The sequence below is a fragment of the Vombatus ursinus genome, unplaced genomic scaffold, assembly GCF_900497805.2.
Source record: "Vombatus ursinus unplaced genomic scaffold, bare-nosed wombat genome assembly UNPS02014798.1, whole genome shotgun sequence".
NCBI lineage: Eukaryota > Metazoa > Chordata > Mammalia > Diprotodontia > Vombatidae > Vombatus > Vombatus ursinus.
The window spans coordinates 53,311,892-53,325,355 of record NW_020954576.1 but is presented as its reverse complement, the minus strand read 5'-3'; the positions used below and the strand labels follow the sequence as shown (position 1 = coordinate 53,325,355).

The window sequence follows — 13,464 nt, the reverse complement described above, 5'->3', positions numbered from 1 at the left end:
CACCAGTTCCCAGCCCTGAAATGTATTGCTACCCTCATATTTGCCTCCTAAAAATCTCTAACTTTTCTCAAGGCTTAGGTCAGGTGTCTAAGTAAAATCTTTCTTGATACTGCCTGGTATTATTCTTTCTCCTGCATCAAATTATCTTATATTCGCTGATTGGTATAGATACTATAATCCAGTACCCCCAGTCTTCCCAGTCCCCCTAATGTCATCAAAGGCAGGGATTGTTTAGTTGTTATCTTTGCATTGCCAGTGCCCCATAGATGGGAAAACTTTAAAAATGTTAGCTGAAAGGAATGGAATTGAATTGCTGGGTAGAGAAGGAAGTGAACCCACCTGTAAATTTTACTTTACCGTACAGGTCATGGATCTGAGGTGCCAATCCCAATCGGAAGAGGAAGAGACTGGGAAAAAAACAGAAGGCAAAACTGTGCAGGAAACATCTTCCTTACATCATTTTAAGGAACTCAGTGACCTCAGGCTCCCATCACTTTCTTTATCCGACCAAGACCAAGGTTTTTTGAAAGAGGGCTACAGAGAAAGCCTGGGATGTTTTCCAAGAAATGAGATAAAGAAATTCAAGGAATCTCTCTCTTTGTAAAAGGTGATTCATATCCATTTGGAATGAGGGGTATTAAAAATTTATCCACCATTCATCCAAGGCTGACCTTACCTGAAGGTCCTGGCTCGGGTCCCACTCCTGTGGGAGCTTCACTCTCTAATTACAAACCAGGAACATCTCCATCTCAGCCTCTACCCGCAGTTATATTCACAGAAGGAGAAGATCTCCACATCTATCCACTCCCACGGCATTGCAGACATACACAGCTATACAGATCTAGGCTCTCACATCTCTGGTAGTTTTCCTTCGGGTCCCTTCTCCATCCCCCCTAGTATAATGCCAGCTGCAGAGGATATTCTACTGTACCTAGAAACCTAGGTGATAGGAAGTTTGCTCACCTCAGCGCATGGATACAGTAGACCACCCGTGGCATGTTCTTCTTGTCATAGATGTCTGTAGTCTCAGGAAGAAAAGTCTGGAGGAGAAGCCAACCTATTAGTGCATGTAGTAGCCTAGTAGATGTACCCAGTTTAAGGAGGGAAGAAACTCCAGGCACCAATTTTTAACCTTCCTAAATGGGAGTGGCATTTAAAGAGGCAGTATAGCATTGTAGATAGAGAGCTGGCTTTAGAGTCAAGACCTAGGTTCAAGTCCTGCCTGACACATCCTGGCCACATGACCCTAGGTAAATCACTTAACCTCTCAGTGCTTTAGGGAACCTTCAAGTCTATAGGTTGCAGGGGCAGCTAGGTGGCACAGTGGATAGAGCACGGGCCCTGGAGTCAGGAGGACCTGAGTTCAAATTTGGCATCAGACATTTACTAGCTGTGTGACCGCATGCAAGTCACTTAATCCCTATTGCCTCAAAATAAAAAAAAAAACAAAAAACTATAGGCTACAGAGAAAGTAGACAATCTGAGTTAGTAAAGGGCGTTTTCTCCTTTGTGAGGCCTTTACAGGAATGAAATCACAGCAGGCACAGCTGACCTTAATGACCCAGGTTTATCTATGGCCCAACTGCCTCTACTCCTACTTCCTACTAGGTGGGGAGAAGAGTGAAAAGTCAACATTGATATAAATTCATGCCACATTAAGGGGCAGACGTATGAAACAATGGCAGATTTACACAATAAGCTTTTATGCTCTAATTTCTTAGTTCTCACGTACTCCCAAAGCAGGAGAAAAATAAAGGGCAGTGTACATTATTTTGGCAGCTAATAGTCTGATATTTTACTACTGCTTCTGCCAGTTTTTGAAAGGAGTTCCACTATATATTATCAGTGACAGAATCTGTACTTCTGTACTGTCTTTTTTCTGAAAATATACATGTCATATTTAGATAGATAATGCACTTATTGAGTGTTTACTACGTGCCAGGCACTGTGCCATATTTGTATAAGGCTTGAAAGTTTGCAAAGTGTTTTACATACTATATATACAGAAAAGTGTTTTAATATACATTGTATACACAGAGAATCTCTCTTACTGCACATATCCTTACAACTCCCAGGGACTCAGAAGGGAAGCATAGAGGGGAATTCTTTTCCTTGTACAGTTACAGAAAGGGGGTGTGGCTTGTATGAAATCTTATGGATCCCAAGGCTGTTTTTATCAGCTTTAACCAGTCAGTAAGGAATGTGGAAGTCATGGGGCAAAGGTGCTGATGGAGACAAAGGTGTGGCGCAGAGGAACAGGAGGGAGAGAGTGACAAGTCCCAATTCTAATGTCCAATATAGACAGGTCCAAGGTTACCTTAGGTAGGCCAATGTGAGACGCTGCAGCCAGCCAGAAGTTGATGTTATCAGTGTGACGGAAATGTAGGCCAGTTGCCTAAAGAGGAAGAAAAGAAAGTCAGTTCCTGTATAGTTCTGAGAGTCCCTTGTGGACAGAACCTGTGCTGGGCACTGGAGGGGAGATCCAGGAGGACGCTCTCTGCTGGGGAGACAGAGCACTGCCCCAGGCCACAGACTGACCCTGAGCCTGACAAGGGAAGATGATATGGGCTGGATAAAGATCTAGACACCAGTGCTGCGGGGGAAATTGAAAAAGGGAGGGTCTGGTCCAGAAGTTTCCAAAAGGAAGGGATGTCTATAAGATGGGAAAGAAGGGAGACACGGGGGCAGGTAGAGAGTAGCACCAGGGTATCTTCGACAAGGATAACTGTTCATGCAATGATTTAGGGGTCAAGGACCACTTAATTTCTTAAAGCCTACTGTGTAAGTGTCCCTTACACCTGAAAGAGGCACACTTTACTCTTTAGGTAGTCCACCAACGGTCAGAGGGGGAAGACGTCCCCATAATGAGCCCCTTTCACAGGTGAAAAGGAGGGAACAAAGAAAGAAAGCTGGGCCTTCAGGTGCCCTCTCACCTTATACCGCATTTGCTCTAAGTCATAGATCTTTTTGAAGGGAACCACATCAGGGGCAAAATAGTGTCCTAATTTGGCCAAAATAACCCCATTTCGAAGGCTCTCCTCCAGCTCCACCGGAGAAGGCAGCTCTTCCTTCAGGCAGGCCTCCATCCAACTATGGGCAAAGTCAAAGGAGAAGGTAGGTTGCAGCCCCTTTGGCTGGGCTCCCAGGAGCACAGGCAGGCTGCAGTCACACTGAATTCATGAATCTTGCTCGCTGAACCCTGGGTCCTCTGGTCTCTAGATCAGAACTGAACACTTCCTCCCCTGGTTTAGCAGTTTCTCCTTCCTACTCTCTCTGCCCCGTGTCTGCTCTCAGCTACTTTCTCTCAAATTGCCCACACATACCTGGAACTGTGGAATTATAGACTCAGAGCTGGGAGAAACCATCTAGTAGAGTGAAATATCCTGGACACCATGGTGGAAGCTTGGCTAGTGCATGCACTGCAGCCAACAGTGGTGGCCCTTGGAGGCAACCACAGTTTTGGGAGCTCTCAGCACAGAGACTACTTGTCAGAAAAATTACACGGGACCCGTTGTGGGCCTTGGGTGCAGGATTTAGTGCTATTTGGCAACTCTATTGCCCATACACAGCTCTGGGTCGCAGTTCCAGAGCAGAAAGGAATGCTTCTGGTTGGGTTGCCAGGGAGCAGGGGCCCTGGTCACAGTGGGACCAGGAGGAATACTAGTGCTTGTGGCTGCAGGAAAGCAGGGAACCTAGTCACACTTGGGCCAAGCGGAGCAGGGGCCCTTCCTGGATAAAGACCAGAACGTAGACCAAAGAGCAGTGACCACATCTCTTCCTGGATCACACCACATTGGAAGCAATGAAAATTTGTACTCTTTAGAACTAGCTCTGAAAACAGCAGCATGAAAAAGCCTGAAGCTTGACACAGTGCCTCCCTACCATGAGGTGAGCAGAGCTCAACTTTAATATAAAGTTCAAAGTGAAGAAATAGGCTGGGAAAATGAGACAACAACCAAAAAAAGAATTTGACCATAAAAAGCTACTATGATGGCAGGAAAGACCAAGATAAAAACTCAGAAGACAACAGTGTGAAAACTGTTACAAGCAAAGCCTCAAAGAAAAATGCTAATTGGATCCAAGCCCAATAAGAATGCCTGGAAGAATTTTCTTTTTCTTTTTTTTTAAAAAAAAGAGATGAGTGGTAAAGGAAAAATCAGGAAAAGGAAACAAGAGTGATGCAAGAAAATTATAAAAAGAGAATTATTAGCTTGGTTTAAAAAAAGAGGACACAACAAATACTGAAGAAAGTATCACCTTAAAAAAGAGAATTGGCCAAATTGAAAAAGAGGTACACAAGCTCACTGAAGAAAATAATTCCTTAAAAATTAGAATTGGGCAAGTGGAAGCTAATGACTCCATAAAGACTTCAAGAAACAATTAAACAAAAAAGAATGAAAGAAAAAATAGAAGAAAATGTGAAATATCTCACTGGAAAAACAATTGACCTGGAAAAGAGATTGAGGGGAGATAATTTAAGAATTATTGGACTACCTGAAAGCCATGATAAAAAAAAAAAAGAGCCTAGACATCATATTTCAAGAAATTACCAAGGAAAACTGCCCTGATATCTTAGATCCAGAGGGTAAAATAGAAATTGAAAGAATCCACCAATCACCTCCTAAAAGAGATCCCAAAATTAAAACTCCCAGGAATATTACAGACAAATTCCAGAGCTCCCAAATCAAGGAAAAAATACTGCAAGCAACCAGAAACAATTCAAATTTCAAGGAGTCACAGTCAGGATCACACAAAATTTAACGGCTTCTACACTAAAGGAATAGAGGATTCGGAATGATATTCCAGAGGGCAAAGAAACTAGAACTATAACCAAGAATAATCTACTCAGCAAAACTGAGTATAATCCTTCGGGGGGAAAAATGGATATTTAATGAAACAGAGGACTTCCAAGCATTCCTGATGAAAGTGCCAGAGCTGAATAGAAAACCTGACATTCAAACAGACGACTTAAGAGAAGCATAAAAAGGTCAACATGAAAGAGTAAGAGACTCAATAAAATTAAACTATTTACATTCCTCTATGGGACCTAAGAACTCTATCATTAGTAAGGCAGTTAGAAAGAGACCACATAGACAGAAGGCATAAGTAGGAGTTAATTGGGATGATCCTCCCCCTCCCCAAAAAGTGACAGGATGAGAAAGAGGGATGCACTGGAAGAAGGGGGAAGGGAGAGATAGAATGGGGAAAATACTCTCACATAAAGGAGATACACAAGGAACAGTTTTCGTAATAGAGGGTAAACTGGAGGGTGGCAGGCAATGTTGAATCTCAGTCTCATCAGAATTGGTTCAAAGAAGGAAGAATATATATACACATTCAGACGGGTACAGAAATCTATCTTATTCAATACAGAAATAGGAGGGGAGGGGAAGGGGATAAGAAAGATGGCGGGGAGGGGATACAATAAAAACAAAATCAAAGAAGTAAAAAAATAGAATAAAATGTGAAATTTCCAATAGAAAAAACAACTGACCTAGAAAATAGATCCAGGAGAGGTAATACAAGAGTTATTAGATTATCTGAAAGCCATGATCAAAAAACAAAACAAAACAAAACAAAAAAGCCTGGACAACATCTTTCAAGAAATTATCAAAGAAAACTGCCCTGATGTATTAGAACCAGAGGGCAAAATAGAAATTGAAAGAATCCACCAAACACTGCCTGAAAGAGGTCCCAAAATGAAAATTCCCAGGAACATCATAGCCAAATTCCAGAGCTCACAGACTAAGGAAACAGTACTGCAAAGATCCAAAAAGAAACAATTCAAATATCATGGAGCTACAGTCACATTTACACAGAATCTGGCAGCTTCCGTATTAAAGAACCAGAGGGCTTGGAATACGACATACTGGAAGGCAAAGGAGTTAGGATTACAACCAAGAATCACCTAGCCAGCAAAACTGAATATAATCTTTCAGTGAAAACAAAATGGACATTTAACGAAATACAAGACTTTCAAGCATTCCTAATTAAAAGATCAGGATGAATAAATAATTTGACTTCCAAATACAAAGACTCTGAGAAAAGATAAAAAGGTAAAAAAGAAACGAGAAAGAGAAAACAAAAGAAATTCAATGAGGTTAAACTGTTTATATATGGCAAGATATTTGTAACTCTCAAGAACTTTATTACCATAGGAGCAATTAGAAGGAGTATATATAGACAGAGGGTGTGGATATAAGGTGACTTTGATGGGATGATACCCCAAAAAACAAAATAAAGAGATGAGAAAGAAAATTGTACTGAAAGAAGGGAGAAGACTGATTATTAATTATCCCACATAAAAGAGGCATGGAAAAGCTGTTCTAATGGAGAGGAGGATGGGGAGGATGGAGGACAAAGCTTGAGCTTTACTCTCATCAAAATTGGCTCAAAAATAGAATAACATACATACTTAGTTGGATATAGAAATCTATCTTACTCTATAATAAAGTAAAAAGGGATGGGGATAATAGAAGGGGGAGGGAGAACTGACAAAAGAGAGGGTAGATTGGAGAAGGTGTTGATCAGAAGTAAAGCGCCTGTGAGGAGGGAAAGGGTGTAGGTATGAGAGAGAGGGAGATAAGGGAAAAACAGCATGGAGGTAAAGACACAGGTAGTTATTGTAACTATAAATGTGAATGGGATGAACTCACCCATAAAATGGAAGTGGATAGAAGAACGGATTTAAAACCAGAATCCTATAATATGGTGTTGACAACAAACACATTTGACAGAGAGAAATACACACAGGGTAAAAGTAAAGGGCTGAAGCAGAATATTTATTATACTTCAGCTGAAACAAAGAAAGCAGGTGTAGCATTCATGATCTCAGACAAAGCAAAAGCAAAAACAGATCTAATTAAAAGAGATAAGAAAGAAAACTATATCTTGCTGAAAGGTACCATAAACAATGAATATCAATACTAAACACATATGCACTGAATTGTATAGCATCTAAATTTTTGAAGACCTTGAATGAGTTACTGTAGGAAATAGACAATAAAACTATACTGGTGGGGGACCCCAACTTTCCCCTCTCAGAACTACATAACCAAAAATAAAATAAAGAAATTAAGGAGGTGAATAAAATTCTGGAAAAGTTAGATATGATAGATCTCTAGAGAAAACTGAATGGGAATAGAAAAGAATATACCCTCCCCCCACCTCTGAAGTTGGCCCCTACAGCATGAGCCCCACTGGCAATGGCCTTGGACCCTGGGGCAACCTTTGCCTGGAAGCATCACCCAGGTTCAGCACATCCTGCTCAAGGCAAAGAAGCTAGCCTCTGAACTTGAGTAAGCACACTCTTTTAAAGTTGGAGTTTTAACTGTTAATGATGAGATGTTGATTCTCTGTGTAAAGTAATCTGGAAATGCATTTAACAAAATTGAAGTTACCTGATTGGTAATGGGTTTGTTTCAAGTTTCAAATTGGTGAACTTTTTGTATCAGTTATGTCAAGCAACTTTTCATAATTTGGTTATAGCTAAAATAATTTGGCTGTAGTTGGTTATTGTTTTAATGTGTAAACTTGCCAAAAAGCTTGTTTGGATTTTGTCTTGCTGAGAATTTGCAAGCATATTGAAATGATCTCTATTATTACGATTGGCTTTTTACACCAGGACAAATTTAAGTTTGAGATGTAAATCCTGGAAAAAGTTTTTCCTAAGCTGTGATTAGTGAAACTTGCTGTTTGAGGTAAAAGCTCATGAGATTTTGAGTTGTCTGATGGATCATAATAACCCATTGATAATCAATAATCCACCATCTGAGAAAAATGCCACAAGCTACTCAGAGAGAATGTGATACTAGTAGGAAGTCAGCAACAAGAAAAGCTGAGAGGACAATTTTAGCTTCAGTCTAAGATGGGACCCTCCTGGCTCAGTTTCCCCATTACATTCCTTTGAAAAGGAATGTTACCCACCTGGCTATTCCTGAGTCTGGCTATGAGGTGGATTTGATACTGCATGGTTGGAAAACTAAATTATCTGAATCCAAACAGAGCTAAGGATGTTTTATCCTGTCATATCTGGGCCCTGTAGTCTTTTCTGTCAGATTTGTGTCTTCCAGACTACAGGCCATTCACCTACAGTTGGTGGAAAACAGCAGGTACCAGCCAATGTCCCCCCATCATTCCACTGGATGGAGCCTGTGCTCGGTTCCAGTCTACTTCCTTTTTGGGACCCCCTTGAGGCAGGGACAGCTCTATGCCCCTTGCCAGCAGGAAGCAGTTTCAAAAGCCAAGACCTTTGCCCCTTACCCCAAAAGAATTTGGGTCCCATTTGTTTGAAGGGGGAATGATGGGGATGGGATCTGAACCCTAAAAAAAGAAAATTCCTAGACTTTTCCCAAATCTCTGGTGTTTGCCTGAGGCTGTAATCCACTCAACTGGTCTTTCATTGTGGTTCTGTCCAGTCTCCCAATTCTGTTTCATTACCTCCTGATCGCCACTCTTAATCCTATCTAGACTCCATTCTCCCTGGAGTTCACCCCAGCTTACTGGCCACTCCCATCCAAATCTTCCTTAGACCCCTCCTTCAGTCACTCCAACTACTTGGCCACTTCTAGATCCCTCCCATAGTCTTTCTGTATATAAGGTCCATCTTGTCTCCATTAAGGTGCTCAGATTCTTATAATCTAGCCAATAGCTAATGTTGGCTAATGTTCAGATTCCTTAAGAGTCTGGCCAATATGGTGGATGTTCTAATAAACCTTGTCTTTGGCTGAAAAACAAAACAAAACAATCTGGTACTGGCTAAGAAATAGAGGAGTGGATCAGTGGAATAGATTAGGTACAAATTACATTATAGTAAATGACCATAGTAATCTGGTATATGATAAACCCAAAGACACAAACTTTTGGAACACAAACTCATTATTTGACAAAAACTGCTGTGAAAACTGGAAAACAGTATGGCAGAAACTAGGTATAAACCAATATCTCACACTATATACCAAGATAAGGTCAAAATGGGTACCTGATTTATACATAAAGGGCGCCAACATAAGCAAATTAAAAGAACATAGAATGGTTTATCTGTCAGATTTATGGATAAGGGAAGCATTTAGAACCAAAGGAGATATAGAAAGCATTACAAAATTTAAAATAGATAATTTTGATTATATAAAATTAAAAAAGTTTTTTGCACAAACAAAACCAATGCAACCAAAGTTATAAGGAAAGCAGAAAACTTGGGGGAAAACTTTGCAATAATTATCTCTGATAAAAGCCTCATTTCTTAAATATATAGATAACTGAGATAAATTTATAAAATTACAAGTCATTCCCCAGTTGATAACTGGTCAAAAGATATGAACAGGCAGTTCTTAGACAAAGAAATCAAAGTTATCCACAGTCATATGAAAAAATGCTCTAAATCATCATTGATTAGAGAAATTTGAATTAAAACAACTCTGAGGTACTACCTCATACCTATCAGATTAGTTAATACGACAAAAAAGGAAAATGTTGGATGTTGGAGGAGATGTGGGAAACTGCTGTTGGTAGAGTTGTGAACTGATCTAACCATTCTGGAGAGCAATTTGAAACTCTGCCCAAAGGGCTATAAAACTGTGTATACCCTTTCTAGCAATACCACTGCTAGGTCTATATCCCAAAGACATCCAAAAAAGGGAGACAAGACCTATTTGTATAAAAATATTTACAGTAGCTCTTTTTGTGGTGGCCAAGAATTGAAAATTGAAGGAATGCCCATCAGTTGGGAAATGGCTAAACAAGCTGTGGTATATGATTGTAAGGGAATACTATTGTGCTATGAGAAATGACAAGCAGGATGATTTCAGAAAAACCTGGAGAGAGTTACATGAACTGATACACAGTGAAGTGAACAGAACCAGGAGAATGTTGTACACAGTAGCAGTAATAATATTGTTTGATGAAGAACTCAAGCTATTCTCAGCAATACAATGACCTAAGACAATCCCAAAGGACGACTGAAAAAGCACACCATCCGCCTCCAGAGAAAGAACTGATATCGTTTGAATACAGACTGAAGCATGTTATTTTTTACTTTCTTTCTTTCATTTTTTTTCTTTTATTCAAGTCTTCTTGTACAAAATGACTAATATGGAATGTTTTACATGTTGCACGTGTATAACCCACATCTGATTTTTTCCTGTCTCAGGGAGGGGCAAGAGGAGGGAAGGATAGAATATGGAACTCAAAACTTTAAATAAAAATGTTTAAAAAAAGAGAGAGAGAATGAAACACCCGTCTCATAGAAAGTATTTCAGTTGGTTGGTTCTGAAGCCTATCCACTATCCCTCAAATGGGGTGGGGCAGGAGGTTGTGACATGACTATGAGGTCAGAATGTCATATACATTGTAGGACAAGGTTTCTGTATCAGATTTTTTTTTGTTTTGCTTTGTCACAAGGGAAGTTCAATTTAGGGGAGGTAGGGGAAATGATAGCAATGTAATAATGAAAAAAATCAGTGCAATATTAAAAAAAGAGAAAGATAAGCTAGTCTAACCTCTCATTTTATAGAATGATAGTAAACTGCCATTCAAAGGGATGGCATAAAGGGATAATTTGCCCAAGATCACACAGGCAAGAAATAGCAGAGCCAGGAATCACACATAGGTCCTGATTTCAAATCCAAAGCTTTTCTTGTTGTCACTACCTTTGGCTTTCTTTTTTTTTGGCAAGGCAACTGGGGTTAAGTGACTTGCCTAGGGTCACACAGCTAGTAAGTGTCAAGTGTATGGTTTGAGACCAGATTTGAACTAAAGTGCCTCTGACTCCAAGGCTGGTGCCTAGCCACTGTGCCACCTACCTGCCCCCCCCCCCTTTTAGGCAATCAGGGTTAAGTGACTTGCCCAGGGTCACAAAGCTAGTAAGTGTCTGAGGCTGGATTTGTACTCAGATCCTCCTGATTCAGGGCTGTGCTCTTTCCACTTCACCAAGTAGCTGCTGCTGCTGCTGCTACTATTAACTAGAATTTATTTATGTAACTTCTTAAGGTTTTCAAAGAACTTTATATCATCTCATTTGACTCTCACAACCCTAAGAGGTAGGTGCTATTATTATCATCCCCTTTTATAGATGAGAAAACTGAGGCAGACGAAGGTTAAGTGACTTGTCCAGGGTCACACAGCTAGTAAGTGTCTGAGGTCACATCTGAACCCAGGTCTATCTTGACCCCAGGCCCAGTTCTCTATCCACTGGGCCACCTAACTGGCTCTATATACCATGTACTTACTACTGCAATATCTTCTTCAAGTCACGTAGAAGAACCCCGTCTCAAGCCTTCTTTCCCCACTCCAACCTTCCTGTCTCCTATCTTAATTATCCTCCCCTCCAGAAAATCTTTCCAAATTGATCTAAGGAGAAAAGAAGGGATTCTAACGGTTCTTCCCTATTTCAAACAGGCCTTAACCAAGACCGTCCCTGTTTCATTACGCAGAGAGTTTGTTCACCATTCTCTCCATGTGTCTCTTACTGTCTGTGGCCGTCCTCATCAGCCTTGGACAGTGCTCCCAGAGGGCAGAGGCTGTGTCTGCCTACAAGATCTCTGCAGTCCAGAGCCCTTATCCACGTTTTGATGATGATGGGAGTGACAGGTAATCTTCAGGGCATAGAATAGGGAAGGCAGAAGAGTGGGGTAGGAGGAGATGACATCTCAGGAGACTTGGGCAATCCAGCCCTGCTCCTCTTACTAAAGACAGGTGTGAACTTGAGAAAGTCATCCTCTGAGCTCAGTTCCTGAGGTTAAAAAACGGGTAATGACATCTTCAGCGTAAGTATCCCTTGTATCTAAGGGAACCTGCCCTCAAAGAACGGGCAAGATGACCCAATCAAGCCCCTCACAGCCATGAAGAGAAAGGGAAGGAACAAGCCTTCCTACCTCACAGTTACTGTGAGGATCAGCCGAAATGGCAAATGGAGAAGTATTTTTACAAAACCTAAAATGCTCTCTGAATGGAAAGACATGAGTTTTTACTTCTGGACCTGTGATTTTATTGGCTCTCTTCATGAGTCCACTTTCCACAGATCTGCAAATGTCTTTCCATTTAAAGTCTTAAGAAACTTGTCTGAGGGCACGGAATGGTTAAGTGACTTGTCCCAGGTTACACAGCCAGGATGTGTCAGAGAAGGGACTGGAACTCAGGTCCTGGCTCTCTCTCCATTATGCTGCACTTTTTATCTCTGAGACATGATTACCGTTATTTAAACTGAAAGGCTAAGTGTAGCGGGCTGGACAGAAAGCCAGGAAGACCTGACTTCCAGTCTCTTCTCTGATACACACTGACCATGTGACTGACCTCTCAGTACTTTAGGCAACTTTCATAAGACAGAGAAAGTCTTGACCAGCATTGGTAGGAGTTTCCTTATCTGGTAATTCCCTGTACTGATGACATTATAGGTCTAGTACCCTAACCCTATTTAAAATAAAAGATTAGGAGAAAGGTTTTCATGAAATCACAGCATCTTGGAGTTGGAAGGGACCTCAGAGGGCATCTGGTTCAATCCATACTTGAACAAGAGTTCCCTTTTCAACACCCCAACAAGTGGTCATCCTGTCAGTCATTCACTCTTTGCTTGAAGATTTGCCACATGAGGCACCTAGGATGCCAGGATTAGAGTCAGGAAGACCCATGTTCAAATCCAGTTTCAAGGGCAGCTAGGTGGCGCAGTGGATAGAGTACTGGGCCCCGAAGTCAGGAGGACCTGAGTTCAAATCCAGCCTCAGACCAAACCCTTGACACTTACTAGCTGTGTGACCCTGGGCAAGTCACTTAACCTCTGCCTCAGTTTCCCCAACTGTAAAATCCTCCCAGGGTTGTTGTGAGGATCAAATGAGACAATGATTGCAAAGTATTATATAAGCACTAGCTAGTCTTAACTATTACCATTACTTTCAGCGACAGCCCATTCAAGTCTTGTATTTGTAATTGGACCTCACATCAAACCAAAATCTGCCTCTACCCAACCTCCAAGAATCGCTCTCAGTGCTGCCATTTGGGGCCGATCAGAGTAAGATTAATTTCCTTTCACATGGCAATCTTTAGAGGCCAGAAGACAGCCTTCAGGTCCCCTAAGCCTCATCTTCAGTCCTGTCCCATCCACTGAGGGAAACCAGGGGAGTCTCTGAAATGGACAGAGAACTGAGCTAAGACCATGACCACTGTGTATCACCCCAACATCACGATGTCTCTAGCCTACCCCTTTTTTCTCCCCTTTCATCTCCTAGGGAGAAAGAGACAGTATCAACCCAAATAACTTAGCTAGGATTGGGCTAGAGAGAGTAGGATGAAGGACAGGCACACTTGTGATCTGGCACCTTGAAAATTTCACTGACCCATGGCTATCCCTTGCCCACTCCCCATTCACAATTTGGTTTCCCCACTCCCACTTAACACTGCTCTACCTACCTCTCCTTATCCCTTATATCCCCCTACCCACCTCCCCTCATTCCATGGCCTCTTCCTGCTTACCTC

The 13,464-nt window shown here is 41.3% G+C and overlaps 1 protein-coding gene across 2 annotated transcripts in view; it reads right to left on the bottom strand.

Annotated features, from left to right (window-relative positions):
* IQGAP3 (IQ motif containing GTPase activating protein 3) overlaps positions 1-13,464 on the bottom strand; it is a 68,798-nt gene that overhangs the window by 51,998 nt on the left and 3,336 nt on the right. The window contains exons 3-6 of one of the 2 annotated variants that reach the window (XM_027871480.1): positions 2,934-3,090; positions 2,318-2,395; positions 964-1,040; positions 340-407 (exon numbers count right to left, since the gene is read on the bottom strand). In XM_027871480.1, coding sequence (XP_027727281.1) covers positions 340-407; positions 964-1,040; positions 2,318-2,395; positions 2,934-3,090 — 380 coding nt within the window. The remainder of the gene's footprint in view (positions 1-339; positions 408-963; positions 1,041-2,317; positions 2,396-2,933; positions 3,091-13,464) is intronic. The other variant, XM_027871481.1, reaches the window with a different exon arrangement.